The sequence below is a fragment of the Saccopteryx leptura genome, chromosome 1 (assembly GCF_036850995.1).
Source record: "Saccopteryx leptura isolate mSacLep1 chromosome 1, mSacLep1_pri_phased_curated, whole genome shotgun sequence".
NCBI classification, from domain to species: Eukaryota; Metazoa; Chordata; class Mammalia; order Chiroptera; family Emballonuridae; genus Saccopteryx; species Saccopteryx leptura.
This window is the reverse complement of record NC_089503.1, coordinates 141332956-141349698: the sequence shown is the minus strand read 5'-3', so window position 1 is coordinate 141349698 and position 16743 is coordinate 141332956. Positions and strand designations below refer to the sequence as shown.

The 16743-nt window shown below is 42.8% G+C and overlaps 1 protein-coding gene across 4 annotated transcripts in view; it reads right to left on the bottom strand.

Annotated features, from left to right (window-relative positions):
* MAST4 (microtubule associated serine/threonine kinase family member 4) overlaps positions 1-16743 on the bottom strand; it is a 610913-nt gene that overhangs the window by 423340 nt on the left and 170830 nt on the right. For all 4 annotated transcript variants that reach the window (XM_066376307.1, XM_066376251.1, XM_066376317.1 and 1 more), the window contains exon 2: positions 16518-16665. In XM_066376307.1, coding sequence (XP_066232404.1) covers positions 16518-16665 — 148 coding nt within the window. The remainder of the gene's footprint in view (positions 1-16517; positions 16666-16743) is intronic.

Below are 16743 nucleotides of genomic sequence, written 5' to 3'. Positions count from 1 at the left end.
TATTTGTATTTGACATGACGATTCGTCAAGGATCAGTACAGTGCAGTGAGACATTGATTATGAGATGCATGCGCTCCGCACGGGAGACCTTGAGAGAGTGCATGTGATATACCAAGCGTGAAAATGGCTTTGTGTACTTCTTACTGAAAAATAACATGGCACATACGATATTGTAGATTTACGATGATTTCTTTCTCAATTAATATTCAATCATAGACAGATAAGTACTATTCACGTTTTTTTTGTTTGTTTTTTTGTTTTTGTTTGTTTTTACAGAGACAGAGAGAGAGTCAAGAGAGAGGGATAGACAGGGACAGACAGACAGGAATGGAGAGATGAGAAGTATCAATTATTAGTTTTTTGTTGCGCGTTGCAACACCTTAGTTGTTCATTGATTGCTTTCTCATATGTGCCTTGACCATGGGCCTTCAGCAGACCGAGTAACCCCTTGCTCAAGCCAGTGACCTTGGGTCCAAGCTGGTGAGCTTTGCTCAAACCAGATGAGCCCACACTCAAGCTGGCAACCTCAGGGTCTTGAACCTGGGTCCTTCCGCACCCTAGTCCGACGCTCTATCCACTGCGCCACCACCTGGTCAGGCACAATTCACATTTTATTAATTCATTATCTATTTAATAAATTCCAAATATGCATAATTTTATTCACAAGTATTTTCCTGAAACTCGAGTTTTAAAGTGGAAATCTAACCTCAAACCATACCTATTAATAACACATTTTGATTAAATAGTTGCATAAACAGACGTTTTTAATTAGAGAATGATAAATACACCCAAATATCACTCCAAATTAGTGGTTTTGTTTGATATTTAGTTTTACTAAATGAGTACTTTTTTCTTACAATTATTATTAAAAATTAATAGGCATGAAGGCATAATTACAATATAAAATATTACAAATGTTTTTATTATGTATTTATCATATTATAGTGTATTATTGTTGCAATGAATAAAATGGTTTTTTTTTGTTTTTTTTTACAGAGACAGAGAGAGCGTTAGAGAGAGGGATAGACAGGGACAGACAGACAGGAATGGAGAGATGAGAAGCATCAATCATTAGTTTTTCGTTGAGCGTTGTGACACCTTAGTTGTTCATTGATTGCTTTCTCATATGTGCCTTGATCACGGGCCTTCAGCAGACTGAGTAACCCCTTGCTTGAGCCAGCGACCTTGGGTCCAAGCTGGTGAGCTTTTGCTCAAACCAGATGAGCCCATGCTCAAACTGGAGACCTCGGGGTCTCGATCCTGGGTCCTTCCGCATCCCAGTCCTAGGCTCTATCCACTGCGCCACCGCCTGGTCAAGCTAAAATGTTTCTTTTATTTACAATATTTTCTTCAATTTATATATTGTCCTCCTTTTCACTGTAAAAAAGTTGGTCACTTTAACAAAACACCAGGATCTGTTGGTTCTATGTGCAGCAAAATGGGAGAAGTCATTATGGGCCATAAAGAAATTACAAAGGTGCCCTTCATAATGCTGTCCCCCTGAGCACTCAAGGGATAATACACTTCTACCTTAGGTGGCCAGGTGCTGGTTGCCCAGGGAGTTAACTAGGGGTCCCCCTCTAGCCCCTTTCCCCATGGTGCCAACAGGGCCACTCATCTCAGATGGGGTGCCTGTACGGTCCAGGGGCATGTTCAATGTAACCGTTTGCCTTTAAGAAGGGCTGTTGGGGCAGGCAAGAGCACACTGCCCTGCTGTACAAAACCTGGCTTGAGTAAAATGTCCTTGGTGCGTATCTGCAACTGAATGGGAAGAGCTGCCCGATTCAGGAGGGCCTCTACTGGAGCTAGGCTCCCCCATCGAGGTCTCATTCAAAATCCAGAGTACTGTCCATAAGCGGCATGTCCATCCAGTAAGGGAGCCAGTGTCCCCCTCCTGTCATAGTCCCTGCTTTAAGAGTCCATTATACTGCTCAATGATACCAGCAGCCTGGGGGTGATAGGGAACATGGTACTTCCAGTCCACCCCTAGCTCTTGAGCCCATTGCCTCACCATAAAACCAGTGGAGTGGGTACCATTGTTACTTTCAAGAACCAGCGGCCGCCCATATGCAGCACTCAGGTGGTCCAGAGCCTGTATGACTGCCCTCTGGTCAGGGTTACAAGTGGGGTAAGCAGCAAGCAGGCCGGTGGCAGTATGTACACAGGTGACTGCATACTGGTACCCTTCTGACTTTCTTAAGGGTCCAATGATGTCTATCTGCCATCGTGTCAGTGGGACATGATGACCCCTCTGGATCTGTCTAGGTGACACCAGTGGTCTTTGAGGGTGCTCCTTGGAACATACTGCACATTGCTCACAGGCTGCAAGTACCTCTGCATAGGACACAGGCAAATTCCATGCCTTAACTGTAGCCCACATAGTTTTCTGTCCTGCATGGAGCAGCTGCCAGAGGAGCCACTGTGCCACATCACCTGCAGGCGCAGTCTCCAACCATCACACCCTGTCAATATATCTATCTGCCTCAACATTCCCAGGATGGGCTAGAGGGGCATGCTCTGTGACATGATATACTGTCACCTGCTTCTGGTGTCCTATTTCCCATAAGTCCTGCTGTTGTAAAGTATCGTACCCCCAAATGTTGTAAAGTATCGTACCTCACTTCCGCGGGTTTATGTAGAGACACCAAGTCCAGATGAATTTTGAAGGGTTTTATTAAAAGGAGAAGATTTGCCTGACCTCTGGTGGCGCAGTGGATAAAGCGTCGACCTGGGAACACTGAGGTTGCCAGTTCAAAACACTGCACTTGTCTGGTCAAGGCATATATGGGAGTTGATGCTTCCTGCTCCTCCCCCCTTTCTCTCTCTCTCTCACTCTCTCTCTCTCCCTCCCTCCCTCCTCTATAAAATGAATAAATTAAAAAAAAATAAAGTAAAAATTTAAAATAAATAAATAAATAAAAGGAGATTTATTAATATGCCGGCCGCATATGACTGACACGGGGCATTGCAGACCCAAATCGTGCAGCCCCAAATGTATCTCAGAGACTGATTATATACCCTTTGACCACCCACAGGTTGTGGGGAGCATGACAGCATGATACAATCATTAACAAGATTATAACATTTGTCTACGAGATTTAAAAAAATGTTAAAATTTTCAAGGTAACACAACGGTGATGTCATTTTACATATCAAAATACATTCATAAACCTTTTAGTGTTTATCTCTCTTCCTTTGTCTAGAGCAGGGTTAGTCAACCTTTTTATACCTACCACCCACTTCTGTATCTCTGTTAGTAGTAAAATTTTCTAACCGCCCACCGGTTCCACAGTAATGGTGATTTATAAAGTAGGGAAGTAACTTTACTTTATAAAATTTATAAAGCAGAGTTACAGCAAGTTAAAGCATATAATAATAATTGCTTACCAAGTACTTTATGTCGGATTTTCGCTAAGTTTGGCAGAATAAATCTTTATAAAACAACTTACTATAGTTAAATCTATCTTTTTATTTATACTTTGGTTGCTCTGCTACCGCTCACCATGAAAGCTGGAGCGCCCACTAGTGGGCAGTAGGGACCAGGTTGACTACCACTGGTCTAGAGGAACATGTAAATCTCAGTATTCTAGAAAGGGATTTTAATCAGTGTAGGGTGGTATGTAAATTTTGTCTTTTACTGAAAGGGAAAGGAAGTTCTCCAGATAACCTTAATCCTTTCAGAGAACTAAAACTAAATGACCCAGTTTTCCTTGCAAGTCAGAAGACTTAAGATATATATATATTTTTTTTACAGGGACAGAGAGGGAGTCAGAGAGAGGGATAGACAGGGACAGACAGACAGGAACAGAGAGAGATAAGAAGCATCAATCATCAGTTTTTCATTCCGACACCTTAGTTGTTCATTGATTGCTTTCTCATATGTGCCTTGACCGCGGGCCTTCAGCAGACCGAGTGACCCCTTGCTTGAGCCAGCGACCTTGGGTCCAAGCTGGTGAGTTTTTGCTCAAACCAGATGAGCCTGCGCTCAAGCTGGTGACTTCGGGGTCTCGAACCTGGGTCTTCCGCATCCCTGACCTAGGCTCTATCCACTGTACCACCGCCTGGTCAGGCAAGTCAGGAGACTTTCATATTCTTTTTCCTCCATTTTCCAAAGAAAGGATGGGACAGAAAGCCTGACTTTTCCTCTTTGAAATGGCGTTGTCAATACTAAGTTTTACAGTTCTCTGGCACCTTACCACACTGCCACATGGCCTAACCCCATAGTGGATGGTGCATTACCATCCACTGGTTAATGTGCTGAGTAGTAATCCAAAGGGTCAGTCCAGGATAGACAGCCCAGCTGTCAGAGCAAATCACCAGAGGTGAAGGTTCATTCTGGGCAACTAGCCAAACAGCTCTTAATTCTTCCCATTGGTCACTCTGGCCTCTACCTGTGTCCATCCTGCTGGAACCATCAGTATGCCAGGCATCCTCGGGGATGGGCACCCGCCCCTCCTGGTAGGGCCTGACTTCAGGTTCTGCCTCCTGGGCCCCAGCTGCACCTGACTCTAAGGTCGCATAGGTGACTGGACACAAGACTTACTACAGTTATGCCCTCAACGGGCTGGTGCTAAGAGCTCAGCATTGTTGCAGGTGGGCACCCCACTTAGCCAGGGTGGAGGTTTGGGCTGTACCACTATGCGGTTTGGTCATCCAATCTCTCACCCATCCTGCAATAGGGTATGTTGTCTTGACTGTAACTGGTGTTGTGGTCATAATACTCTCAGTGGCCAGGAGGGCAGCATACACAGCTGCCAACTGCTTCTCCATTAATGAGTAACAGACTTCAGCACCTTTCCATAATTGGGACATGTAAAGCCAGTATCCACGGCCACCATCACAGCCGCCTGGCCCATGCAGGTTCGCATTGGATTCAGACAGACGGTAATGAAACAACAGAGCCACGAACTGGTGGGCCATCATCTTTAATCCTAGCTTGCACCCGGCGGGCAAGTAACAACACACACTGGGCTCCAAAACCCACTCATTCAGTGCTCACAAAGCTACTGACTTATCCGAGTTTCCTAGAATCAAAGGGGTCTACCTCACCAGCCTCATTCTCCTTTGTTTCCCATCTCCTTCTCTCTGTACAAACTCTGCACTAACTGGCTTCTCCTTTAGCACTCCACCATCTTGGCTGCCTCTCTCCTCTCCTCCACATGGCCTTTCTCTGCTCTCTGCTCTAAAGCTAATCTCAGGAACAAAGAGAGAGCAAGCTCCTGGTCTGCCCCACTTTATAGTGCAGAAATCAAAACCTTTAATTCAATATACAAAATAGGGAAGTCTCTAATACAAAGTCAGTTCTCTGAGGCATAATGGGATTGTACCACTCCACTTCAAAAAGGGTGGGAAAGGCTTAGTCCTAAAACCAAGCCCCAGGCTACAAGGATCCTGCCTGCCCACAGCCTGCCCCTAACACACATTTATATCACCTGGGTAACGGGCTTCCATGTGGGCAGCGCCATCTTTAACAAAGTGAGCATAATATATTTTATATGCCCAACAGGACCAAAACCCAATAGGTTGCTGTAAGCCAAGGGTCCCCAAACTTTTTACACAGGGGCCAGTTCACTGTCCCTCAGACCGTTGGAGGGCCAGACTATAAAAAAAACTATGAACAAATCCCTATGCACACTGCACATATCTTATTTTAAAGTAAAAAACAAAACAGGAACAAATACAATATTTAAAATAAAGAACAAGTAAATTTAAATCAACAAACTGACCAGTATTTCAATGGGAACTATGCTCCTCTCACTGACCACCAATGAAAGAGGTGCCCCTTCCGGAAGTGCTGTGAGGGCCGGATAAAAGACCTCAGGGGGCTGCATGTGGCCCGCGGGCCGTAGTTTGGGGACCCCTACTGTAAGCTCTCTGTCCGTTGCCACAAGCCCCATTCAAACCCCTCTGAGGTTACATAAACATCCAGCTCACAGGGCCTGTGCCACCTTGACAGCTCTCTTAGCGGCTGCAAATGAACCTTGCGCCTGCTCAGTCCAATCCCAACGAACCCCTTTCCAAATAAGGTTGTACAAGGGGTGTAGTAACTGAGCCAGATAGGGTATAAATGCTTGCCAATACCCCAACAAACCTAAAAATTCCTGTAACTGTTTTACCATAATGGGCAAGGAGTATGCTTGGATCTTATCTATAACTGCATCAGCGATAACTTTTGTCTTACCCGACCAGACAACTCCCAAGAACTTAACAGATAACCCAAGTCCTTGTAATTTGTTCTCGTTGACTGCCCAGCCACATGCTTTCAAATGGGACAGCAGGGTAGGGACTGCTTGCTCCAGTTCCAGCCTTTTATGTCGTTAGATTTGCATCCTAGAGCTTTCAACCTCGGGCAGCTTCTTGCACAGAACTCCTGGTTTCCTCTTGAGTAAAAAACATCCAGCCCACAGCCCCTAAAAGGACAGGCATGGGGAGCCATACCAGCAACCAGTCTACTACTCCACCCCTCAAGGGTGGCGGCTCCATACCAATCTGATCTGAATCCCAATGCAAACTACACCAGTTGTAAGGCCAGGGGCCACTGTCGCCATCATGGCCATTCACATGCAGGTTCTCATTAAATTTAGGCAGACGGTGAAGAAACAGCAGAGTCAGAGGATGGTGGGCCATTCTGTTTATTGGTGTCTCACCAAGACAGGCAAGCCACAAAAAAAGCGAAGGGAAAAGCAGAAAACCTGCTTTTCCCATGGAGGGCAAAGTATTAGGGGAAAGAGAAAGAAGAAATCCTCCTGCACCTCTCAGTGGTGAGGCAGAATCTCCCCTCCAGTCAACATTAGCAAGACAATGGCCCCTCCCAATCAGGAAGGCAACCTGCAACCTCACAGACCACTATATCTGGCGTTGCCCAGCCCGCAATGCAAACGATAAGCAAGCAAACATATATATCATATTTACAAACTTATTTGTCCAACATATGCAAATGCAATTTTATAGTGTGTAATCTACTGAGATAGGCTTTTCCCCCCCACTAAGCATAATTCTCTGGAGATTCACCCAGGATGTCAAATGCACCACGTTCCTTTTATTGCTGAGTAGTATACCATGGTGTGGATGTACCTAAACTACCTACTTCTGCATCCATTGTCTCCTCCTTCCTCCTGTTACTATGGAGGAAGTGTCCCTCTTCCTATAAAAGGCCAAGGCTTTCACACGTGCTCTGGATACCCTGCTGGGTTCCTCCAGAGCACTTCACTTTTAGTCCATCGTCTCCATCTTCTGGACCATATAAACATGGCTGCATGGTTCCAACACGAAGATGCCCTCTGACTCCTCATGCCCTTCCAGCTCACATACTTTCTCTAGCCCCATCCACAGCATAACTTCTCAAAAGAACTATCTAGAGACTTAACTACCAACACATTAGCTACCTCTAATTCCTTAATCACCATTTGCTCTTAACCTGCCCCAGGCTAGCTTCCACCCACACCTCACTATTCTCCCTCAGGTTGTCAGTGACTTCCTGCTACAGCTGATGACAGTTCTTGTTATCCAATCACTGTCAGATGAAGCCAATCCTTTTCTTCTCTAACTATGACCCTCTCTACTTCTGTGGTTCCACAGTCCTACTTGATGTATCTATTTAATATGTCTCATAAGCATTTTAAACTTTTATTTTTTACTTTTATTAATTTTTAGAGAGGAAGAGAGTGAGAGAGAGAGAGAGAGAAGGGGGAGGGAGGAGCAGGAAGCATCAACTCCCATATGTGCCTTGACCAGACAAGCCCAGGGTTTTGAACCGGCGACATCAGCATTCCAGGTCGACGCTTTATCCACTGCGCCACCACAGGTCAGGCAAGCATTTTAAACTTAACACACTGAAAACAAAGTTAATCACATCCTATTTCTTTAAAACCCATTTCTCTCAGTCTTCCTGATTCAGTCAGTGCTCTGCTGCCCCTGCCTCTTGTGTAGGTGAACTCAAAGGCAAAGACCCAGCAGGGACCATGCTAGCAGCAGCTGCACCAGCCTTGTATTCCGCTGTGACCTTGTGATAGGATCTTGCCAAAAGAATGTGAATGGAAACAAAGTGTGTCTCTACGAGGCTGGGATTTTTAAGAAATTGGAAAGGTTTCTCCTCCCTTTCCACTTCCACCAGCAAGAAGCTGGAATTCTCAAGGCCATAAAGAGCAAAACCAGAAGGTGAAAGGAGTGAGGGCCCCTCACTCACCAGAGAGAAGAGAGCCACCAGCTAACCCAAACATGTATAGAAGTGAGAAATAAATGACCACTGTGTTAGGAGATTCCTTTTTTTTTTGGTTTGCTTTTACAGCACGTGGTATAACAACACACTGTTTTTATACCAGTATTATTTTGATAATATTGTAAAAGTAAAGATATCTAGAGAACATCAGAGGTATTTAGGTGCAATATTTATTAAATACCAAAGCTACCCATAAAATAGTAAATAGTCATATTTTATGCAAACTTGCTTTAATCTGGATTTCCCCAGACTTGCCCACTAAGTTAAGGAGGCTTTTTATGATGAGAAACATGTTCAGCTCTACATAGCATGCAAAGGCTATGGCCTCCAGGTTAATTTTAAAGAAAAGAATGTTTTCTGAAATTGTGTTGTTTATCCTTTACCTTTTGAAGCAAAATTCTCTCTGAAATGCCTTTCCTTTACATTTTAAAATATTATTCCACACTAATTTCCATAGTCCAAGAGAGAAACGTCTCTCAATTTTCCTCCCAAGATAGAACACCATGATTCTAGCTTATACTGTCTGCAAAATTGATTTCTTATTATCACGGGCATGTTACACACACACACATGTAGATTCTTCTTGGTTTTACAATCTAGACAAACCAAACAAATATTGAAAAATACAGTTCTCCTCATGAGGAACAGCAGCCCTCCTTTTCTGACTGCTAGGCTGCAACATGCAGATATCACGGCTGTGAAATGCAAGACTAGGATTCAGGACACATCTGCATATCAAGAAGCCTGGATTAGAGATCCTGAGGTTCTGCCCTTCGTTCTGCAGCTTCCTTGCTGTGAACTGTCAGTAGCATTACCACATGTCCTTGCCCAGACTGTAAGGGTCTGGATAATGACTAGGATAATGCTCCCTTCCTCATCAGGGGGCTCCAAAGCTCAGTCAATGTTTACATGATGTTTCTAGGTGCCTATTTAGCAAGCTGCAGGCCATGAAGTCAGCAAATACCATCAGCCAACAACAACAAAATATATAAGCATTGATGAGCACAGTAAACTCTGGGTCTGTTGTTTAAATACTTGACCAGGTAGTGATGCAGTGGATAGAGTGTCAGTCTGGGGTGCTGAGGACCCAGGTTTGAAACACTGAGGTTGACGAGCGCAGGCTCATCTGGCTTGAGCATAGGCTCACCAGCTAGAGCTCAGGGTCACTGGCTTGAGCATGGGATAATAGATATGACCCCATGGTCACTGGCTTGAGCCCAAAGGTCGCTGGCTTGAGCCCAAGGTCACTGGCTTGGCTAGAGCCCCCCAGTTAAGGCACATACAAGAAGGCAATCAATGAATAACTAAAGCGTCGCAACTATGAGTTGATGCTTCTCATCTCTCTCCCTTCCTGTCTCTGTCCCTGTGTTGGACAAATGAGTTTGTAAAATTTGTATTTTCTGAGTTGCTCACTTTTATTGTTAAAAATGGCTGCCCAGATATGTGATCTGTGAAACTGCTAATTATCTTCCCCTGTGGGAAAGTGATTTGTTATGCTAATGTGTCCTGGAGGTGGGGTTTTCATGCCAAAAAGTTTTAAGAGAGTAAGAAGGAGAAAGGAGAGGAAGGAGGCCATGTTTTTGCAGAGTGAGAGCAGGGAGAAAGAGTGCTGGAGAGAAAGAAGCAGCCAAGGCCCTGGCCGGTTGGCTCAGTGGTAGAGCGTCGGCCTGGCGTGCAGGAGTCCCGGGTTTGATTCCCGGCCAGGGCACACAGGAGAAGCGTCCATCTGCTTCTCCACCTCCCCCCTCCTTCCTCTCTGTCTCTCTCTTTCCCTCCCGCAGCCAAGGCTCCACTGGAGTAAAGTTGGCCCGGGCGCTGAGGATGGCTCCATGGCCTCTGCCTCAGGTGCTAGAATGGCTCTGGTTGCAACAGAGCAACGCCCCAGAGGGGCAGAGCATCGCCCCCTGGTGGGCATGCCGGGTGGATCCCGGTCGGGCGCATGTGGGAGTCTGTCTGACTGCCTCCTCGTTTCCAACTTCAGAAAAATACAAAAAAAAAAGAAAGAAGCAGCCAAGATGGCAGGGTGCTGAAGGAGAAGCCATGTTTTCGCATAGTTTGTGCAGAGAGTAGAAGGGAGAAGGTGTGCAGATGGGAACAGAGGTGAGAGCTCTTGTGAGCTTCACTGAGACTGATGGGGGATCTTTGATTCTAGGAGAAACCGGGAAAGATTCTCCTGGTTTTGGAACCAGAGAACATGTGAGTGGGTTTTGGTGCCCTGTGTGTTTTTACTCGCTGGCTGGGTGCGAGGCTAGATTAAAGGAATGGCCCACCAGTTTTCGGCTCCGCTGTTTCTTTACCATCTGTCTGAATCTAACCTGAACCTGCTCGTGCCTGGCTGTGATGGTGGCAACTATTGGGCCCATACCCTGTCTGTCCCTCTCTCTCTCTCTCTCTGTTGCTTGCTCACTTACTAAAAAATAAACAAACAAACAAATAAATGCCAGTCCTGCAAAAAAAAGGTACTGATTGCTTTTCTTTTAATCTGATTACTCTTAAGTGATTAATTCAAAGGTTTAGTTAAGAAAGAAAATGCCAAAAGTTCAACCATGGGTGTGTATCCTTGGTGAAATTATGGACTTTTTTTCTTTATACTGCTCTTTATTTTTTTATTTTCTACATCAAACACATAGTACTTTTATCATTAAAAAATAGGGAAAAGCAAATATTTTTACTGTAAAAGATTGTTTTAAGAAAAGAGTGAAAGGCTAACTATGATAGATAGAATTATAATAGAGGGGACCAATTATTTGTTCCCCTCCAGCTGCATTATATATCTGCATCTTTGCCAAGGTGTCATGGTGGGTGGAGCATGCCCCTGCCCCTTGACTCTGGGCTTGGCCATATGACTGGCTTCAGCCAATAGAAAATTAGCAGACATGATCCAGCAGAGGCTTGAAACATGCCTGTGCAGATGCCATGCACACTCACACTCCTGTCTTTTAGCTGAAGAACATGATGTCCTGGGTAGCTGCTGGTCCAAGGAAAACAGACACATGGAGCAAATCTGAACCCACACTGCAACCTAGATAGATCCAGTCCGAGCAGAGTCCAGGCTAAATCACCCAAACCCAGCTCACCTACAGCCATTTCAGCAAGAAATACTTATTGTTGTCTACCACTAAAACGCTGTGTTTCTACAGCATTAATGTTCCCAACTGATACATTAGCAAATGTCACACACACACACACACACACACACACACACACACACAAAATCCGAGGGAAAAGTGTGTCATGGATTGAACTGCAGGATAGAAAAAGGCCACAGCAGCCTTCACATGCCCAGTCAGCCATTATCCAGCTTTGAGAAAACTCTTTGGCAGAAATTTTTTTCCTTTCCCTTATAAAATATACAATTATTTAATTACACTTATAGTCAGTCCTATGAAATAAGGGACACTATGAGATCACTCAATAACGAGATTTCACATTAAAAATACAGTGAGCCTCTTTCAATGTTAAAACATATTGTTTTACAACATGATTTTAAATGTTTACAAGTATTTTCCATTTTATGTGAATACCATAACATGTTTCACCAATATTCTTTTGCAAATCAGTTAAATAATATGCAATTTTTACTATTATAAATGATGCTGCTCTAAATATAACTGGTGTTATTTCTCTGCACGTATTTGTGTCTATTTTCCTTGTAATGATGTCTAGAATTAGAATTGCTGGGTTACAAATGTATAAATTTTAAGGTTTTTAATATGTATTAATTGCCTAGCTTTAATTTACTTTTGTAATTAAGGGACCAGGAGACCCACATGCAGATTGAGTCAGCCCCAGATTCTAACTGAGCAAAAATTTCCCCACCTAGGATTTACTCCAGTTAATCCTGCTGGGATTTATTGAAGACCTAATGGGTGTTGACTATGCTAGGAACAGTGTAGTGATGACAAGCACGGACTCTGGAGCCACAATGCCTGGATTCAAACCTTGGCTCTGCTGTTTCTGAGCACCATGATCCTGTGCGATTTATTCAACTGGTCTGGGCCTCAGTGTTCTCATCTGTAAAAGGAGGATAAGAGAGTCTCCCTCATAAGCGATTTGGTAAGGATGAAGTCACTAAATAAAATTCCCTAAAAACAGTGAGTAATTTCCTAATGTCAGCTGTCATTCTTAGTAGGGACAAGTAGATAAAAAGATCACAGATCTTCCTCTCAGAGAATTAAGAGTTCAGGAAAATTTAGCAAGAATAACTGGGTGGCAAATTTTTTAAATTGTAAACTACACTTTCACCAAGTCTTTGTTCTAAAGGTAGCAATAGAAAACTGCCAAAGAAAACATCTCTAGATTAAAACAAAGTTAAGTAATAGGAAGGTAGGTGGTCCTTTGGTAACAGAATATTTTGCACAGATTTTTGATGGCAAAATCAGTTTGACTTACACTGCTCACAAAAATTAGGGGATATTTTTATCACTTTATATTAATTTTTGAAATATCCCCTAATTTTTGTGAGCAGTATAGTTTAGTTAGAAATAGAGTATATCCCACAGTAAGATCATATGTGATTATTAACAGGTGCTTAGAAGAAGTGCAAATCATGTTTCTTAAAAATCAGAGATGACGCTTTCTTCTCTCTCTTCCAATATCTGACACTAGACCAAGTTTTCTATCAACTGCAAACACCCCAAGTCAATTAGTTAGACACACAATACTAATATCTGCCCAGCACTGGGCTAAACATTTCACATGAGTCATTTCATTGAATCCTCAGTTAAGCTATCTAGAGGACCAATTAACAATATTCTCTTTATATTCCAATAAAAGTTTCAAACAACTGTTTTTAAAAACAGGTTGATGTCCAAGGGATTTTTTTTAAGCTCTTCCAAATGCTACTGAATACCTTTGGAAATTATCTGACCAAAGGCTTAATTACCTAAAATAATTGTATAGCAAGCTAAACTGTATTAAATATAGAATTGCTAGAGCTGCTGAGATTATGAAATGAGAATAAGTCCAGCTTTTTTTCCGCCTTAAAGCCAAACAATTTCATGTTTCAGGCTACATGTCTGCATCAATAGCTACATGCTTGCTCTGTTTTAAAGCTTCAAGTAAACTGCTTTAGCAAAAACTGGAAAGAACCATTTCTGCCTCTCCTATTGGTCAATATTCAAGCACAGTGAGTATATTCCCCAAGTGAATTTAATAAGCCTGGGGCGGGGGGGGGGGGGGCTTTTAACTTTTAATTTTCCCACCTGTAAAATAAGGGTTAAACCAAATAATCTTTACGATCTCCCATTTTAAAAAGCAAATAGTCTGCAGCTATAAAAGGACAACAAATGAAAATGCCTTAACAGGCATTAGAACATCAGCTAAACTCCTGTGAACATTTGCTTTAACTTAGTGCAGTGCAGAAATTTTTGATGAATTTCTTCCCATTGGCTCAAGATCAGTTTCACCCTCCATTCCAGCAGGGAGCCAGGCTGGGTCAAATGTTCTAGACTCCACTACTCACCATGTGGCAGAAGCACTTCTGTTCCCAAAGATTTCATCTCCAAAAAGTCAAAATCCATAATTCTATAATAAAATCTGAGTAAGTCCACTTATTTTTCAGATCCTTTATGAACTGGCAGAAAAGACTCTCATTTATCGAGAAAACCTTAAATAAACAATAAAGTTTCTTTAAAGATATGTGAAGGAAAAAGCACTCAGAATGAAATAATAGATAATAGAAATCTAACCTTTAGTGAGTTAAAGTTAAGTTTAATAATATAAAATTTATAGGATGAGTTATTTATTAAAAACCCAAATTATTATTATTTTTTTTTTTACTTTATTCACTTTTCAGAGAGGAGAGAGAGAGAGAGAGAGAGAGAGAAGGAGGAGGAGCAGGAAGCATCAACTCCCATATATGCCTTGACCAGGCAAACCCAGGGTTTCGAACCGGCGACTTTAGTGTTCCAGATCGACGCTTTATCCCACTGCACCACCACAGGTCAGGCAACCCAAATTATCTTAATTTGACTGTCTTTCAAGTCAATAGAAGTGATTTGTGGATTTTCTGGATTTGAAAATATTTCTAATTAATTTTAACAACATGATTAAAAAATAGATGAAAGATTTGAACAGACAATCTACAAAATTAAGATACATAAATGTCCAACAGCACATGAAAAGATGTTTGACAACATTTAGTCATCAAGAAAATATAAATTAGCCCGACCAGGCAGTGGTGCGGTGAATGGAGTGTCGGCCTGGGACACTGAGGACCCAGGTTCAAGGCCCTGAGGTTGCCAGCTTGATCATGGGATCATACACATGACCCCATGGTCGCTGGCTTGAGCCCAAGGTCTCTGGCTTGAGCAAGGGGGTCACTCACTCTGCTGTAGCCCCCAGTCAGGGCACATATGAGAAAGCAATCACTGAACAACTAAGGTGCTGCAACTACGAGTTGATGCGTCTCATCTCTCTCCCTTCCTAACTGTCTGTCTGTCCCCATCTCTCTCTCTCACACTAAAAAAAGAAAAAAGAGAACAACAACAACAAATAAGAAAAAATAAATTAAAACCACAATGTGATATGACTACCCATCAAAAATGGATAAAGTGGAAAAACGACTGCCAGTGCCACAGGTGGGGAAGGCTGCAGAGCAAAGAGGTCACTCCCTGCTGTTGGTGGGTATGTGCAGTGCCAGTTTTGGATACGGTTTAGCCAGTGGTGGGATTCAAATAATTTAACAACCAGTTCTCTGCCCTAATGACCACTTTAAGTATAAAAAAATGAAATATCAAAAGGTAGTTTATTATTTCATGCCTTTAATACCTACATAAGAACAATAAAATAGGTACACACAACTAGATTATGTTATTAAAAAGTTTTAAAATATTAATAAAAATAGTAAATAATACCTGACAAAAAAATAAAACTATTATTTATTTCCATATTGCTTCTTGACTGGCATCCTCATTTGCAATTTTTTTCTCCTATGGACAGAATGAATATGACTACAGATGCTTCGAACATGCTGTTGCGCAGATGAACGTTAAAAAAATATAAGGAATGTAAATCTGTGATTCTGACATTGGGCGGCTGCCCAGGCGCCCACCTTAGAGAGAACCCTGATGACAAGTGCCCTTTTAACAGATGGTTCGCCGAACTCAATAAAAAATGAGGTATCAGTTGTGCTGAACCGGCTGAATCCCACCACTGGGCTTTGCTGTTCTGTCTACAGTTCAACATACACCACTGATACGCGCAACAACACGTCTGAACCTTAAAAACATTATACTGAGCCAGTGAATCCAGGTAAAAAGATGATTCCACTAACATCCTAAGGTACTGTATGATTCCACTAATATAAAATTCTCAAGATAAATCTAATTTATAGTGACAAAAAGCATGATCTACGGTTGGCTGGGGCCAAAGATGGGAGGGTGGGGGAGGGAATGACTAGGAAGGGGCACGGAGGACATTTTGTGTCTTGATTTCAGTGGTAGTTAGACTGGTATATAAATTCGCCAAAATCCATGCACACATACACTAAAAATGGGTACATTTTACTGTATGTAAATTATATTTCAGTAAAGTTTACTAATAAAATTGTCAATTTTACTGCTCTCTGGAGTGGACTAGATTTTACCATATGGTCTGCAGAGGGGCAGGCCCATTCTTTTTTTTTAATATATATATTTTTTATTAATTTTAATGGGGTGACATTGATAAATCAGTGTACATATGTTCAGAGAAAACCTCTCCAGATTATTTTGACATTTGATTATGTTGCATACCCCTCACCCAAAGTCAAATTGTCTTCCCTCACCTTCTGTCTGGTTTTCTTTGCAGGCCCATTCTTTTTTTGTTTGTTTGTTTTCTTGTTTTTGGTTATTTTATTTTATTTTATTTTATTTTATTTTATTTTTACAGGGACAGAGAGAGAGAGTCAGAGAGAGGGATAGATAGGGACAGGCAGACAGGAACAGAGAGAGATGAGAAGCATCAATCATCAGTTTTTCATTGCAAGACCTTAGTTGTTCATTGATTGCTTTCTCATATGTGCCTTGACCATGGGCCTTCAGCAGACCGAGTAACCCCTTGCTCAAGCCAGCGACCTTGGGTCCAAGCTGGTGAGCTTTGCTCAAGTCAGATGAGCCTGCACTCAAGCTGGTGACCTCGGGGTCTCAAACCTGGGTCCTTCTGCATCCCAGTCCGAAGCTCTATCCACTGCGCCACTGCCTGGTCAGGCTGCACCCATTCTTAAGTAAGCTGATTTTCTGCACATGGAATTCCACCGCGTTCAGGACCCTACAGCGTGCAAACACAAGCCCTCTTCTACACGTCACTTGCGACTCACCTGTCAGAGCACCGCCCAGGCTCCCCCGCCGCAGCTGTCGTCCATCCTCACTCAGCTGTCTTTTAAACTTCAGTGACTTCCCAGAAGCCACGTCTGGGTTGCTGCATTTCCGACATGGCATGGGTGGAGGGGACAATATGTGGTCAAGCTGCAGAGAGAAGAACGGGGAACACTCTCAACACAAGCAGAACAGAAGACCAACCAGTCACACTGTCCTCCTTCTGTT